The sequence below is a fragment of the Maylandia zebra genome, linkage group LG13 (assembly GCF_041146795.1).
Source record: "Maylandia zebra isolate NMK-2024a linkage group LG13, Mzebra_GT3a, whole genome shotgun sequence".
Taxonomy (NCBI): domain Eukaryota; kingdom Metazoa; phylum Chordata; class Actinopteri; order Cichliformes; family Cichlidae; genus Maylandia; species Maylandia zebra.
The window spans coordinates 15,043,636-15,060,312 of record NC_135179.1 but is presented as its reverse complement, the minus strand read 5'-3'; the positions used below and the strand labels follow the sequence as shown (position 1 = coordinate 15,060,312).

Sequence of the window (16,677 nt, the reverse complement as noted above, 5' to 3'; positions counted from 1 at the left end):
AATAGAGCTGAATTCTGTATGAAAAGCATCAGAGGGGAAGCAACCCCCCCCCCCCCCCAAACTCCCTTGTTTTGAAGATTGAATACAGTCTCTAAAAAGATGTGGTGCGTCCTTGGAGAGCCTTACCATATGTGTCTAATTGGCAGAGGTGTGTGTCGGATGGCCACCAGAGATCCTCCTTGATTCAGGAAAAACACACTGTACTCTTCCTGAAAAACCTGCAGACATAATCAGCTCCACTTCATAACTCCAGAGAAAAATTCAAGTCTGCACAAAGTACAAGAACATGCATGTTCACACCTATACAACGAACAAGCAGGAACACACAAGAGTCTCAGCTGTGTGAATAAAGGAAAGCGTCAAGCGAGCGTTGCTCTTATTGTTGATATTTTTTTCAGACTTAAGCCAATGGCAAAAAGTCTAAATGCGCCTTTTGTTTTATTTGTTTTAAAGATCAGATATGCACAAGGCTGGCTGTCAAACTTCACGCCTTTGTTTTTTTTGTTTTGTAGGGGGGTTTTTTGAAAATGTGACTGCAGCAACAGCAGCTGAAAACTGAGGAATAAAAGTTGGCAATGAAAGCTCAGATTCCCTGTTTTGTTCTCTTCTTCTTTGTTCAGATAATAGCTCACTAAAGTCATATGTTTTAAAACTTTTGTTCCGTATTACACTCAGTGAATAGTCATGGGGAAGACATTACTGGTTTCTTGAATGGATAAAAAGACTCAAAAGGAAAACCTGATTATACTCAACAGAGTAATACATTCAGAAAGCACTACCTATCGAGATGAAGACATTGTACAGGTACTAATATCACAAAATGTACCCATAGCCCTAATCTAACAGTTAATGTAATGTACCTCTCTCCAGGTGTTCCCAGCATCAGATGTGATGAAGATGCTGACATTAGCGTTGGTCAGCTCAGGTCCAACCACGCCTGAATACAAAAGATTTTTAATCTCAATTATTTTAAGCATGTCACGTTTTCAGAGCCGATCGTTAATTCAGAACCAACAAAAAAGTGCTTTTGTTAGTCGTTCCACTAAAGAACATGCAACAGATGTGCAGGACAAACAGATTTCCTTTTATATTCTAAATTGTTGTCAGCTAAGAAAGACAGAGCTGGAATTGCATCTAAAAAAAACCAGATGTGACTGTGTGCTGAAGGATGTGAGCAAAGACCAGCATTAAGGCAGAGCGTAAACAACAGTATGGATGTGCAAAATAATCAAATATCGTCTCACCTGATGCTATTATGATTCCTGGAGCTGAGTCTTTGCTGACAATGTTTCCCGAGGTGTAAGGATTCTCTGATACGTGAAGGTGCAGGTGCAACGAACAGTATGGCTGCGAAACGCGAAGGACATTAGTTTTCCAAATCAAAATGAAACGTTAATATAGATCAGATCTATGCGCAGGAGATGATGTGAAGATTTGATTGTTATATACATGAGTAACTCAAAGCCCATATTTGGGCTTTTGTCTGTTGTAAAAAGACACAACAAGCATCAAAAATAATTACAACAACTAAAAAAAAACATTTTAGTTGCAGCTGTAGCCCAGTGGAATCAAAGCTTATGAAGCAATATGAGTCCCAACTAATGCTATTTCACATAGTGAGTAATGCTTAGTAAATATTGTCTTATTACAGTTCCCAAAATTAGTGGAAAATGGCTAGAGATAGAGATGCAGCAGTAGAGATAAATCTCTTACGAGTGTACGCTTGGTAGATTAAAAGGCAGTTTGGACGACAGAAAGTGTTTGTGGGACCTTTTTGGATTAAGTGCCTCTTTAGATTTAATTTATGGGCCTAGAATCTCTCTAAATTAAAAAAAAGTTTTAATTTTCCTTTAATTTGTCGTTGACTAAGTCTGCCACTTATGCTTGTGCTCCTTATCTTTTATGATTTGACTTTACCTACCCTGGTGGAATAAGAAACAATGTGAAGCTTTGTACTGATTTTTTTTTTTTTAAAGAAAAGAAAGAAAAATAAAGCAAAAATGCAATAATGTGCTGCATTTTAGCACACAAACAAAAAGCTATCCAAAAATCTATGGTACAGAGCAATACAGTAAAGTCTGGTTTTCAAAGCATGCTGGGATGCTATGCAAAACGTGAATAAAAATAAAATCCAGTGATTTTTAAATCATTTAATCACCACATGTTTAAAGCTAGAACTTGATGATTAAATCATCTTCATAATATTATAATAACATGTGACTGACATGGAAAAGCAGGAAAATGTCAGGAAACACCAAAGGTTAGGCAGCAAGTAAAATGTCTATGTTGCACATTCAGTACTACAGAAATAATACTAAAACTTATATTGAATTTACAGAATTTACTCATGTCGTAGTTCCATCATCCAGTGTTTTACACCCTATTCGTTGCCACTGCTGCTAACATCTTGTTGCATGAATAATATAAGCCTCTACGGGACACAGACACACTCTAAAATTCAACATCTGAGTGCAAAACTGGAGTTTTTAAAGGGGATTAATGTAAAGAGTGGCCTGAAAGTGCATCACAATTTTTCGTTCGTGATTTACGATGATCAAGTGCTCATGCCTGCAGTCATTCCCCAGTCCCGTATAGATTTGTGCAAATGTTGCACCCCTACTGCGTACGCAGTGCTGTAGTAATACTGTCTAGAGAGAGTGCGTACATACATGTTTGACTTCATCTAAGTTCTGTGCCAGGAACTGAGCAACACATAAGACGAAAATATGAACCTAGTACTCAGAGCAGTCTGGAGCCTGAGCTTTGGCTTATAGGGATTACATTTACACGTTTGAGTATGACTTAAAATAAGGAAAGGTATGGTATGTTCCCTTTACTTGTAGTAATATGTATTGAATATAAATGAATACTGGAAGGTAAACCTAATCATAACAGGTCTCTTCACTTACTGCCACATTCAGAACTGCGTTGCTATGGCACATAGTTATCAGCAGACTTTGACCATGGTCTAGCATGATTCACTGCGGTATTTTTGCAAGCAGATAATGGAAATCCAAATAACCAAATGTACCTCTTGTCAGTGGCCCACTTACTTGTTCACAATAGACCTTGTTTCCTTGGAGATCGGTTGCTGGAGCCTGAAGAAGACGCCAGTCTCTCCCCTTGTTGTATGTGATATAAGTTTTCACTTGGTTCTCGACAACTTTATTTGACAGGAACACCCCTTTAATCCCGGCAACCTGAGAACATGAGAGAAGGAGAGCAGTGGGGGGAAAAGTAACAAAAAAGGGAGGAAAAAAATAACCGTAAATTATTCAAACTTAAGTAAAGCTGAAGACCTAGTTTGGAAAGGAAGAGATGTCTGAAAGTGATAGTTTTTCCTGACATGGAGCACTATTTTGGACCATCTGTAGGACTCTGCAAAATCAAAACAACATATGGCACAGCCCTGAGATATGTCTTCTTCTTTGTATTTATGTGCAGAGAGATGCAGACTCTCACCTGCAGCTATCACTTGAGCTCACATTTCTCTTTCATTTCCACAAATCTTTGTCAAAGTATGAATGACCATTTAATATCTTCTACTGGTCACTGCAGCTAAGTGTTTCTGGGCAGAGAGCAGCATAACTACTGCTGATGGCTATCTTAGCTTTCAACAACATGATGCTTTTACTGCTGGCTAAGGATGAGGATAATCTAGGCTGATGTATACATGTGCAGCTGCTGCAACCTTGTAGTAGATCTGTCAGCACAGATATAATATGTTCAGGGCACTAGTTAAAGCCAGTATTCTGCACTGTGCCAATGCACCATCACTGACTGTGTTTTCGAAATGTGTATATGAATGATACCTTATCTAATGACTAAACCTGTTAAATGATTTCTTGTGAAACTGTAATGTTGCATGAAAAAGATGATAAAGCAGCCATAAAGTAGATATGAGAGAAGCACCCAGATGCTGCAGAATGAATGCAGTGTAACATCTGTTTCATTATAGAAGGGGCATCTAAAACATCTCAGTGCACTTAAGGAAAACACAGCAGAAAATCCACAAGAACTCTTATGAAAGTTTTTGTCCATCTGTTGGTGCTTTACTTGTCAGAGTCTGTTATGTTGCTCAAGAAAGATCCCAAACCAGTGATTTGACTTTTGTATGGTACTCTTAGAGACACATAGTGTCTCCGTTAGCGCTCCCCATGTTGCCATCAGAGTCCTCTTATAGTCAACAGTTTCAGTATATGGGTAAAAAAAAATTCAAGTGTTTTTCTGATTATTCATCTAAAAAAAATTCATTCCTAAGCAGCATCAAGTTAATGTTATTTCATGTAATTTTTTATAATTTTTTAAGGACACAAATACAGTCCCAAATTAGAAAACAAATTAAAGAAATCTAACTCGGTAAATATCTGACATTTTGACTTGATGAATGTGATGAAAGTTTGTGACTTTTTGATTTTCTGTCAAGCAAACCCTCTGTTGGGGCAAGGAACCACATTTGGTAACTTAAATAGACGTTAAAACTGGCTTCACTGTGAGGTTGTGGAACCATATAAACGTCTCCCAGTCAGTCAGCAAACATCAGGCTAATGTATGTGACACATAGTGATAAAAGTGCATTTGAATGCAATGCTCATTAATGCATCCAATCAGCAGTGGCTGGGAGTATTTCAGACTTTAGTCTTCTACATTATGTATTTCAATAGTTGTTCTAAATGTTGAGATAGGTGTTGTCTCTAGAAATTAGTGGAATTTATGGCTAAAAGTGGTGGCACTATATTTGATCATATTTCCATAAGTCCACTTTGAGACATACACCAGATGCATCTAGAGAGCCATATTTGTGTTATTAAAAAAAACTCTTATAAATATAGGATAGTAGTAGTGAATAATACACTGAATGTTGCCACAAGTTCCTATAACATCATACAGTGATCCAGTGAGACATTTATCCCACTTTTAGTCATTTTCAAGCTGTGAAATGTGTGATTTTGGTTTTTTGATACCCTTATAGTATTTTTATTATACTTCAGTTACATAGTGTTATTATATTTTATTACTGCTAAAATTGATTTAGTAATTCAATGTTTATGAATTATTTAGTTTTCCTTGATTTTCACATGGTTTCACCATGCTATTTATTTTTTTGTTTGTAGTAGAGATATACTTCACTGCTACTGTTTTTCTTCAAAGTGGGCTCAGTATTGACTCAAAAAAATACTGTTTTTTCACTTGAAGTATTCTGTTCGGGCACAACCTGTATTTGTGTGTATATGCATGCTCAGTTCAGTGTATGAACTCAAATGAACTTAGACCTTTGAAGAAAAGTATATATTTTTAGCCACATTTTGCAAATGTTGCCACCTTACAGCAGCCTGTGCCTGTGACTGGACAAGACTCCAGTCAAGAAAATGTTCAGAAAATAAAATGAGGAACCATATATGATACCTTCATTTACCTTAATTTGGAACATAAAATTAAAACCATATACTCCAATAACACTCTGGGGTTAACATTTTGAAGGAGCTCAATTAGTGCTCCATAAAGCATTCTTAAGTAGTAATGCATTAATGTCAACACACACACACAGACAGACTATAATAAATATATGAAATATATAAAAGGAGAAACTACAAAAAAAGCCACTGCCCTAATATTACAAAACCATGTAGTCAGATAAAAGCACCACCCCTGCAGCACATTCACTGCCTACCTCATAGAGGTCTATCATTATATTTCCCTCGGGACCTCCACTGCTCACAACGTCCTCCAGCATCAGGGTGAAGAATAGCCCTCTGGACTCAGACATGTACAGGTTGTAGGAATCATTCTGGTGCCAGTCCTGAATCGCTGCCACCACCTGGTTATCGTCTGTGCTGATTATCTGTAAGTCCTAAATAAGCAGAATTCATGAGTGGATGCCTCTGTGTGGATTACTTAACTACTCATTTGCCAATATGTTTCTTAGGAAATGGCTTAAAGAACAAGTAAGTGTAAATCCGCTTAGCGATGTGCACAAAGCTGCGAGCTAACAATTTGTCACTTCTTGACATCACTCAGTCTGGGTCTGTAGCAATTAGACCTAAGGCATTTCACGCTGTGCACTAAAAATGAAGCCAAGCTCCTTTTAATTTTACTGAATCTCTTATCCAGCATGGTGCACAAGATGTGCCCTTCCCAGAAAAAATGGTCACAGAATACAAGGCAGGATGGATAGATTTATTGAAACAACACTGCTGGAACTAAATCTCTCCTGTTGTTCTAACACAGTCTCTCAAACTGCTAAGCCACCCTGCTGTGCTTGCAGTAAATGGAAGTCAGTGCATTTTTGTGCAGATGCTAAATTGACATTTTCTACTTCAGAACATTTTGGGGAGCCCTCGGGAACTCCAGATTTGCTTTAAGTAAATGTAATTTAGGCGAAGTAGATATAGATGAGAAAACTGAAAATCAGTGCAATGCTATTAAATAAACAGAGACATAATTATGCAATCCTATATCATTTTTCAGGAGATTAAAGCACAGAAAACAATTTAATGGATCCGTCAGTAAATAATACTGGAAGCAAACTTGATGAAAGTATTTGGAAATAATCACCCAACTAAAACTTATAATCATAGAACAAAATATCCCAGAGGAATAAATGTTTCATAGTTAAATTAATGTTACTTGTTCTTCTCAATCAAACACTGCATCCTTTCCAGTTACCTTACCTTTGGCAGAGTGTACTTGGGAAGCTTCATCGGGTAGAAAGCATTTCGTTTATAGGACACATAATGGACAGACTGGCCACCTACTGGCACCTACAAAAGCAGAATAGAGTACATTTATCCATAGTAAACATCCATAAACATAAATGAAGACACTAACTGCCCGAAGCTCGGGTCAAATAATTTATGCAGCCATCAAAACTCTGGGTTTGTTGCTAATTAGGCTGTTGTGCATCATGCCAGAGTGGCATTGTAGTAATACACAACGCTGCAATTTAATTTTTACCCCATCCCTTCACAGGATAATGGCCCCTTTTAGTTAATGAAAAACATGACTGTACATTAAGACAAGAGTGAACACATTGGTTTTACAGCATTTAATTGTCTTTTAATGAAACCAGACCTCACAATAAAAACCCACCTGGATAAAAACGTATTCATCCTGAACCACAAGGGAATCAGGGATGATAAACCCAGGAAAAGGTTTGCTCTTGTTTCCATCAGAGCAATTCTGAAGTTTACAAGTTATGTACTGCGATCCTGTGGGTAAGCAAGAAATTAGTGCTAAAAAGACAACATAATACAGGAACAAACAACCTTCTGTAGCCCACAGTAAAAGCTTAGCAGTGCCTATGCTCATAGTATTAAGTGAAGCATAGAAGCAAAAATTTGGAAGCCAATATTCTTACTAATAGATAAAGTAGAGAGAGCTGTCCCAGTTTGTTAACATCAGCCAAATGAAGTACTCTCTACAGAGATAGGGCATTAACACACAAGGCCCTTATGGAAGTGCCCCCCTCTCTGCATTGTGGCCAAGAAAGTCGAGCCGAGTGCGCCAAGTCACAGCCCAGCCCTTCAAAAATGAATAAGCTCGACTGTATGAAGACTTCATGTAGCCAGATGGGAAGAAGAATTTCAGCACTGACTACTTTCTTTGTTTCTCACTATAATAATAATATACTTAAATGAAATTATTCATATATATTTATTATATTAAAAAAAACATTGTTAAACTAAATTGTGATAAATCAATTTTTTTTTCTGTGTTGCTAAGGTAACATGTTGTTATTACTCACGCCCATCAGAGACGCTGATCTCCAGATGAATCATTCCTTGTTCTTTGTCCAAGCCCAGTCTGGACCTGTAACATCATGATAAACATTACTTTTTGTTTTATAATCAGTGTCTGTCCCGTGACCCTTAAGAAAAGTGAACGTTTCACATTGTCTGAAGAATTCCTCATTTATTTCTTACTCTGAAGCACATATAAGAGCTACAGGCTGCCTAAAAGCCCACTTTCGTCTGATGTATGGGCTTTGCTGAAGCCTCCTCGTGAAAAAGGTGATATTAGCTCTGGGCTCATTGAGCCCCACCTCTTCTCTATAAGCCTACTGTGCTCTGACTGGCCAGCTTTCCGGTGCCTGTAGTGAGTTACCATCCTTTGCTTGTGAGCACTGCCTCCTCCTGTTCCTGGTGAGGAGATTCCAAGAGCAAAATGTAAAAACAGAGATGAACACAAATGTCTTGTTCTTAACTACAAATGGCAATTTCTCCAATCTACTCTCACATGTTCAAATTCAGTCTGGTATATGAGAAGATCTGCAGCAACAAGGACAGCAGCAGGGCATCTATGCTTCAAAACAGACTGGTTAAGCTAATTACCAGCTGACTGTATGATATAACACTGAAGTTTCAATCACAAGCAATATATGGAGAAATCTATATAAAAGAAATCTGTGATAAGCTTACTTAATCTCTATGAAGATGCAGGAAAAAATGTTCATGTCATGTTTGTAGCAATGGGTTTTTTGATTAATCATATTTGATTCTGGCTCTGACATGAATATTAAAAAGTTGTAAATAACAATGTACATTGTTTAGAAGGTTTACAACCTCCAGGCTAGAAAAAAGAATCCAACACAAAAGTGTTTAAAAAACTACCGAGGCCACTTGAAGCGAGTCAGTCCCCACAGACTGCTATAGCAAAATGGCCAACTTAGAAGCAATAAAAACCTTGTTTACAGCCTGGCACAGAAAATACATAATACACTGTTTTTTGTCTTTAGAGGTAGTCTCCTCCATCATAACAAATATATACTGGGTCTTTATAACTCATCCTTCTGGATTCTGGGCGTGGCTGCTTTGACTGATGTGTGCTGATGCAGTCTGCTGAACACTATAGTCACAGACTCAAGCCCTCCACTGTCTGTTGCTAGTGTCTTCTGGAGCATTTTCATGAAATAACCTGACTGACATTATGGCTGTGGTACAGCTTGTGCAAGAAGGTTTAGAAATTTGCCCTTTAGTGTTAAAGAGTTAAATTCTGGTATTTTACTAGTGTGCTACAAAACAAATTAGCAGGTACACATGTCTGTCCAGTAAGTTTGTGGTGGTGGTTTGTTAAACTTTTGCTTTCTTCTCTAAATCTGGTCTCTTCTGGGTCCAAAAACTAACACGGCAGCAGCCAAAATGAGGCTTCAAAACACAGAGCACAGAAAACAATGACATGCTGGGTACATCTATCTTTTATACACACATATGTGTATTTGGAAACTCCACGCTGCCAAACAGATGTGATATTGCTCCAAAGCACCTGGAGCTGCCCAGGCTTCCAGTTGGCCAATCAGAAGACAACAGGCTGTCTGAGATGAAGGACTTAAAGAGTTCAGAAGTAATATCAGCTTTTATATTATTTATATTTTATCAGATTTTTTTGGTGTGATTCCTCCAAAGCTATACAGACTGACAATAAAATATAAAGCAGCAAGCATTACACTGCATGCGAATTTAAGTTATGTATTAAACAGTTATTCCCAGTTATTCCCAGTAGTTCCAAAATCAAGAAGTTGTTACATTTAAATTGGAGTATTACTATTTTTTGTCACCACTAGTGCTGATAGTTGCTGCATATGTTCATGCAGTTCATGGTTTTTTTCATAAACTGCACGAGAACAACTAATGCCAACTGAGAAATAACTTATTTACATATTAATATAATTGTACTGACTTGCATACATTTGCAAAGGATTAAAAGTTAGTTTAACTTAAAGAACAGGCAGAATTTTCTTTTTTTTTTCATTTTTATTTTATCCCCTTAATAAATTATTTTGGGACTCCTGAAGCCCTAAATTAGGCTTTCATTGTAGGTCCCCCAATTTTAACATTCAGTGTTTTGTAACAAGTAGCTTAGTAAAATAGCGAGACAAAAAGCACTGAATATATTTGAATAAAGTGGAGCCTTGTACATAATCAGGCTGTAACAGAAACAAAGAAAACTGAGAAAACTCCTTAGTAAGCGCATTGAGCTCACAGTAATTGGTGGGGGGTTTTTAATGCTCTTAGAAGTGCAATATTTGTCTTAGATTAGTTGGTTGTCATTTAAATTTCATTAGTGGTCATGAGAAATAAGAGAAGGAGCAGTGGCGATTTTTAGGGTTTCATTTTCCAGGAGCAACAACATAGCAACCATAACTACAGACCTGATGGGTCGTTTGGCCTGTACCACTCGTTATCTGTAAAGTATACTTAGCTATCTTACTGTCATGGTCTCCGCTCCTCGACAGCTGACAGCTGTCAGGTGCTTTGTTTTTGTTTCCCCTTCTCTCTCTCCCTCTTCCATTCTCTCTTTCTCCTGCCGGGGCGGAGCTCAGTATGGGCTCCTGCCCCTGGCCTACACACCTGGAGGTGATCAGCACATCTGTTGCTGATCATAAGAGATTGGAACCCTTCTTAAGAGGGCGAGTCTGCTCTACTCGTCGCTGGATCGTTGAGCCATCAGCGTCAGTCGTCCTGTATTTTGTAAAGTCAGTTTGTGAGCCTGTCTGAACCAGGAAACTAATGGTTTTTTTCTGCCTGTGTATAGATCGCCTCTGGACCTGTTCTTTCCCTGTGCATGGCGACTGAACGGAAGCAAGAGAGATAGAGGAAAGGAGAGGAGATGTGCGAGGGCTGAATGAAAACCTTCCCTTCCTGGACTCCTGCCTCTTTCGCTCCTGGACCCTGGAACCCCGGCCCCTTTTCCCTTGACACCATTATATGTATATATGAATTCCACTGTAGAGGAACACTGTAAATAAATGCACCTTTTGAAGACACTAGTGGTCTGCGCGTGAGTCCGATCTACGAAACCTGACACTTACTCACTTTCACTACAGATTCTTCACGGTAGCGGTTAAGTGAAGAGTGGCTGGAGTGACCACTTCTTGTATTAATAGCAGCTGTTGTGACAGAAGATGGGTTTTCTTCTCATTTTCCATACTGTGTCTGAACTACAATATAAAAAGCTCCAATCCTGCTTCCCTCAGCACTCTGTAATTGCCTCACAGCTCCATCTCTTTTAATGGACTTTCTGTCAAATACTTCATCCAATTCTATCAGTGAACAGCAGCACTTGGTCTTAAATAACCCCTGCAATGTTACACTATGTTCCCCAATAACTAACTCCTTTTGGTAGCATTTTACAGCAAGGACGCAAGACCTTTCAGGAATTCATAGACCGCTTTGTGGTTGAGTAAACACATTTGATTAAAATATTTGATTAAAACCTTCAGAACTATAAGTAACATACCTGAATTAATAGTATCTAACGCAACAACTTAGGGAATTTTAATGGCAAAGATTTGTGAATTATCAAATCATGTTAATGTCTTCATCATGGTGTAGGATGGGCTAAAGAAATTGAAGTAATGGCATTGAGCGATTTTGGTTGAATTCCAAATGTTATAATTACATATCAGAGCTTTCATTCTTCGTATCTTTAGCCTGGCCTTTCCGATAAAGAGGCAGCCTTGTCCTTCTTTAACACAGCGAAGCAAATGATAAATAGCAGCAGAAAATAAATCATATTCAACTTTTCATATCAGTATGCAAGAGGTCATGAATTCACGATAAGTGTTAACATATGCTTTTGTAAATCATCTTAAACTGAGCAGTGTGGGATGCTTTTTTCTTGCATATTTGGGTTTATGTATTTCCTTAAAGACAAAAGGATGTGCTTACACATTTGAGCACTGTAAATTAGATTTTTGATTAATCCTTTGGCATCACTCACTGTTCCAGATGATGGGGGGAAAAAAATCAAACGTATCTTTAAAACTAGGATTTGTTGCATTGACGCTTCTGTGTTAGTGAGGTGAATTCTTTATTTGGTTTTTGGTTTTTATTTTTTAAAACAAACAACTGTTATGAGTGATTTTCACACCAAACCTTTGGTGATTTGTGAAGAAAGACCATCTGCTGATGTCTTGTACAAACCTAAATTATGAACACATTCTCTGCTGAAGAGTAGCTGCAGTCTCATGTAAGAAAGAATTTGAAAGTCAAACATGTGTACTTATATACTAATCTACTGTGCAAAAATGTTCAGCTGCCCCTCATTTCTTTATATTTTGCTAGGGGATGTGGAACAGGTGCAGTAAACATACATGGATCTACAGTGTATAAGGTAAACTGCCTAAAAACACATTTCTAACAAGCTTGAAAGTCAATATTTGGTAGGATTACATTCACCACAGCCTGAACCCTCTTAGGCAAGCTATCTTGTAATGTTTTTGAATAGTTTTCCATGCTTATTGAAGGACATTTAAAGCTTTTCTTTGAATATTGGCTGTTTTTTGGCTGGATCTGGGGAGGCCACTCATAACTGACCGTGTTTCACTGTGTGTTTGGGATCATTTTAATGCTGAAAAATTAAGCTGTTGTCAGTCAGATGCTTTCTAGATCATAGATTCTGCATTTCATCATTTTTTAATGTCTAATGGGAGAGGGCCCACCCACATCTACAATGAGCCCATTCTGACTGCCCATAAGAATATTGTTTTTAATTTTTAATGATCAGAATAACGTATTTAAATGCACAAAAGGCTAAATGTGAATTCTATGAAAACACTGATAATTGAGTACATACAGTGAGGATAAACTTGCTTTCTTTCTTTTATTATATTATTTATTTAGTTACAATTTGAATGTCAGTATTTAAGAGAGTGAATACTCTATGATGGTCTTCACAATGGTGATAGATCAGGTATTGTTTTCATACATTATGCATGTGCATGTATTCACTCGTAATAAACACAAGTGGTAGAATAGTATCAAACACATGCATTTTATGTGATTACAAGTTCCAGCCCAAATTAGTTTGGCCCATCCTTGCACTACACCTGTACACACTGCACACTACATCGAGATATGGCAACTTTTCAGCTAATTTGGCAATCAACTTGGTGCAAACATACAATTTCATTTGTAAAACTGCTTTATGTTTGACATGTATCACATATTTAGCTCAAGAAATGGGAACTAATGTGTTTGAGAGAGGATTTAGTAACAAAGTGCCTAAAGATACAATATAAAATTGTTTATTTGTCAAGTTGACTGGTTCATCCCTTCAGTTAGTTTTTTGGTATCCTTAGATGATAATTAGGTCAGTGTTACGTAACATTTCTCTAAAAGTACTGGACTGAAAATGAGTGAAAAATAGCCTATAGTCTATAGGAAAATTATGAAAGACCTTGTACAGTACTGGTGTAGTTCATTATGTAGGTTACATGGAAAGATCCAGTCTACTTTATGTTTTACACATCATTATAAAGGGATTATAACCTACTCTTGTAGAAGGCTGGTTAATATAATGCTGTGTTTTAGCCCTGAACATGGGACAGGATTTCTGTGTTGGCAATAAAATGTTTTTGTGTGACAAGCTCCTTCACCACTGCAAATTGTATTTTTAGTGTATTTTAAGTCCTTGTGGGCTGGGAGTTTGACACAATAAATACCGAACTCACACACACACAGTAAATCCTGTGGGCTTACTTCATGCAGCAGTTTTAGCTTATGAAGATTTTCCAACCTAGCTGCAAACTGAAGTACCTTTAACCCAAAGATGTCCATCGTTCTGCATTTAATTGTATTGACTAGAAAAAACAAATTAGAAAGTTAACTATTTCTCCTGAACAACCATAAGCAATGAGGCTTGAGGATAAAAATATCAGCATCATTAAACAAGGCACTAAAATGCCTTTTTCATGACTTTCCCTGAATTCTACTTAGTCATTACCTCTTCCCTACAGATTTGTATTTACCATAATATTGTCAACATGATTTAAGACTAACAAAAACCTGCAGATCACTCCACTGTACGTCATTTCAAACTTCCTGATTAATATGGCTTTATTTATTTAGAGAAGAGTGTGAAGCCAGCTACTATAAAAACTGTCATAAATTTAACACATATCAGCGACCATAGTCCCTGTATCGGTTCCTAAGAGAAGCTCAAAAGCCCCAGGACACAACCTCAGTCCTGACTCTATGCATCAGGTACATGCATGCAAAAAAAGAAAGAAAGAAAGAAAGAAAGAAAGAAAGAAAGAAAGAAAGGAAACCAAAAAAAAGAAAACCTGATGGATAATGTTCGGGTAAGCCCTGATTTGTAACATAATATGGTAATCCAAAAATATGCCAAAAATATTTCATGAGGAGACTGTATTCGGTGGATCAAATATTTATAAGTGTGTGTAAACTAGACACAGCGCATTATGTAAAAAATAAAAAGAACGACAAGCAAATATAAAATATTTATAAATACAAGCCAAGCTCTGCCTTCCTGGAAACCTTGCTTGGCATTTGCTATTTAAAGAAAAAGGCTTTAAGTTTAATTCATTTTTACCATTTCTGAAAGGACAAATGCAAACATGTTGTTTTTTCTATAACCCAAGGCACTTCCTACAAAGAACTTTATTTAAAAAAATGCTTTACATGGCACTTTTGAAAACAAAGCCACAAAGTGCTTTACAAGACAAAATAAAAATGGCAGGCCCGAGCTAAAACTTTAAAAAAAATGGCACACTTAAGACTCTAGATGTTAGGTTTAAATCTGACTTGATAACATTAATGTTTTGTTTTCTTTGTCATTACTGAAAACAAGCTGCTGACTGATCATTCCCCTCTGTACTACTGTTGTGAGCAGAGTGCTAAAAATGCACACAACTCAATTTACATATTTTGTGTGAAAATAATGCAGCATGTTTCTACCAGAATGACAAATGACTGGATGTTGATCTCACCAGTAGAATCTGTTGGGGACGACATTGTCATGCACAAGCTGCCATCTTCTTCCAAACTCAACGGAGACATAGAGCTGAAAAATGGGAAGGCATTAATCAAATGTCTACGGCATGAGGTACAGTATAAAGATGATTTTTTTTCAGAATCTCCAAAAGGATTATTTCAAGATTTATGTCCAACTTCTTTTCCAAGCAGCTGCCAAATCTTTAAATTTTGTGGCATTAAGATTTTTAGTTGTTTTTTTAAAAAAATACAGCACTACTAAGTGCATGCTTTATGCGGAGATCCACCAGTTCATGTAAAAATGCAGCAACCCGTAGAAGCCAGATTTTAAAAATAAAACAGGGAATGGTGTATATCTACTGTGATGGCTTAAATAAGAGGGAAGTGATATACAAAGTGGTCTCTGAGTTAAAAACCACAGCGTCTTGTTCTTAAAGTAAGACAGCAGGATTCCTACCTGACATCTTAAAATCCGTCTTGTAGCTGTCATTGTAATTTTTCTTCATAAAGCCATTTTACTTGTGTTCAAGCAGTCCGAAAGCCTGTCATCTCTCCTTAATGACTGAGCAGCGTGCATCTTAAGCTCTCAGCCTTACAAGGATCGGCAATATCATTTTTGAGTTATCTAAGTACTTACAACTTTTAAAAGACATGACAGGCAATCAATAAATGTAAAATGAAACCCAGCTATAGCTGCGATAAAAGGAACAAGGAAAACCACTGAAATGTAGCTTTACAAAGACATACAGAATGACCTAAAGGCAAACGTCTCTGGAGCATCTTTATTTTGACCCATCTGTGGCTCTCAACTCAGCTTTCATCTTCCTCCCTGCATCATTTATCTCACTTCTCAGACCTTGACTGTTTTTCTCTCTGAAAATCAAGTCTTCCAATAGCAGGCTGGGAGTCCGAGTTTGATGCCTCTGGTTTTGAGTAAAGCAGACAGCAGGGTTCTCACACAGAGTAATGGAGGGTGTGTGTTTATGCTCGCTATTGTGTGTGACTGAGTTTGTGCATTGTTTGGGCGTGTCTAACTTGTTAACTTTCCCCTGTGCTTTCTGAGGACACATCCATTCAGAGCTGTCTGTAGCTGCACCTTATGACCTGTTAAGGGCTGCAGAAGCGGCAGATATCTGTGCTTGTGAAGACCATGTTATGAGAGTTAACGTTGGCATTAAAATGAATGCATCTGACCATGAAGGCAACCTATGTTCTGTATCATTTTATAGAGAGATTACTTGCAATGTGACCCCACGGTGACTTCAGTCTGGCAGAACATTCAAGTAAAAGTAACAAAAGAATAAAAAGCAGCAAGTAATCTGTATACAACAGCCCACATTCTCATATGGAGATGTTTTTCTGTCACATTTTCAGATTTTATTGCAACTATTTCATGCCATCTGACAGCTACACTCTACCTTTTGGTCATGGCTGTAAGCCAGGATCCAGTCTTCCTGCTCGGGGTGAAAAAGCAAGCTGAGGATATCAAAGGCTAAGCTGTATTTTTGATAGGACGCCCCCTCGTCAAGGCTAATGAGCAAGCTGCTCTCCACTTCTGGGTCGGTCAGTAACATGATCTAAGACAAGACAAGAGAAGAGACAGGGGAATCAGCAGCCCACCATGACAGCATCCATTCCACAGGGCTTAAAGAGTGCTTGTGCAACAGACGCAAGGCACAGACTCCTGCAGGGCTGTGTAGGGTAAAGATCATAATAACCCTGCTGACAGACTTATGAATCCACGTACACGACATGCACGTTCACACTTACCTTCATCTTGTTGTTTGGACTGACATACAAGTAGCTCAGTATGGTTTTTGTCCCGACTTTCTCATTGAGCTTTTCATACGTGGTCCCATAATCAGTTGACCTAAAATTCAATTACAGGACAAAGTAAATGGGTTTTGCTGGAGAGAAGAGAAGAACAGCGCAACACCTACTAGTT

General features: G+C 37.7%; 1 protein-coding gene across 1 annotated transcript in view; it reads right to left on the bottom strand.

Annotated features, from left to right (window-relative positions):
• The window catches only part of LOC101464788 (VPS10 domain-containing receptor SorCS1), a 52,526-nt gene that overhangs the window by 15,588 nt on the left and 20,261 nt on the right, over positions 1 to 16,677 (bottom strand). The window contains exons 3-13 of the mRNA XM_004551767.3: positions 16,503 to 16,602; positions 16,151 to 16,309; positions 14,729 to 14,802; positions 7,745 to 7,809; positions 7,090 to 7,208; positions 6,672 to 6,761; positions 5,672 to 5,851; positions 3,054 to 3,200; positions 1,245 to 1,347; positions 861 to 937; positions 127 to 218 (exon numbers count right to left, since the gene is read on the bottom strand). Of these exons, the coding sequence (XP_004551824.3) occupies positions 127 to 218; positions 861 to 937; positions 1,245 to 1,347; positions 3,054 to 3,200; positions 5,672 to 5,851; positions 6,672 to 6,761; positions 7,090 to 7,208; positions 7,745 to 7,809; positions 14,729 to 14,802; positions 16,151 to 16,309; positions 16,503 to 16,602 (1,206 nt within the window). The remainder of the gene's footprint in view (positions 1 to 126; positions 219 to 860; positions 938 to 1,244; positions 1,348 to 3,053; positions 3,201 to 5,671; positions 5,852 to 6,671; positions 6,762 to 7,089; positions 7,209 to 7,744; positions 7,810 to 14,728; positions 14,803 to 16,150; positions 16,310 to 16,502; positions 16,603 to 16,677) is intronic.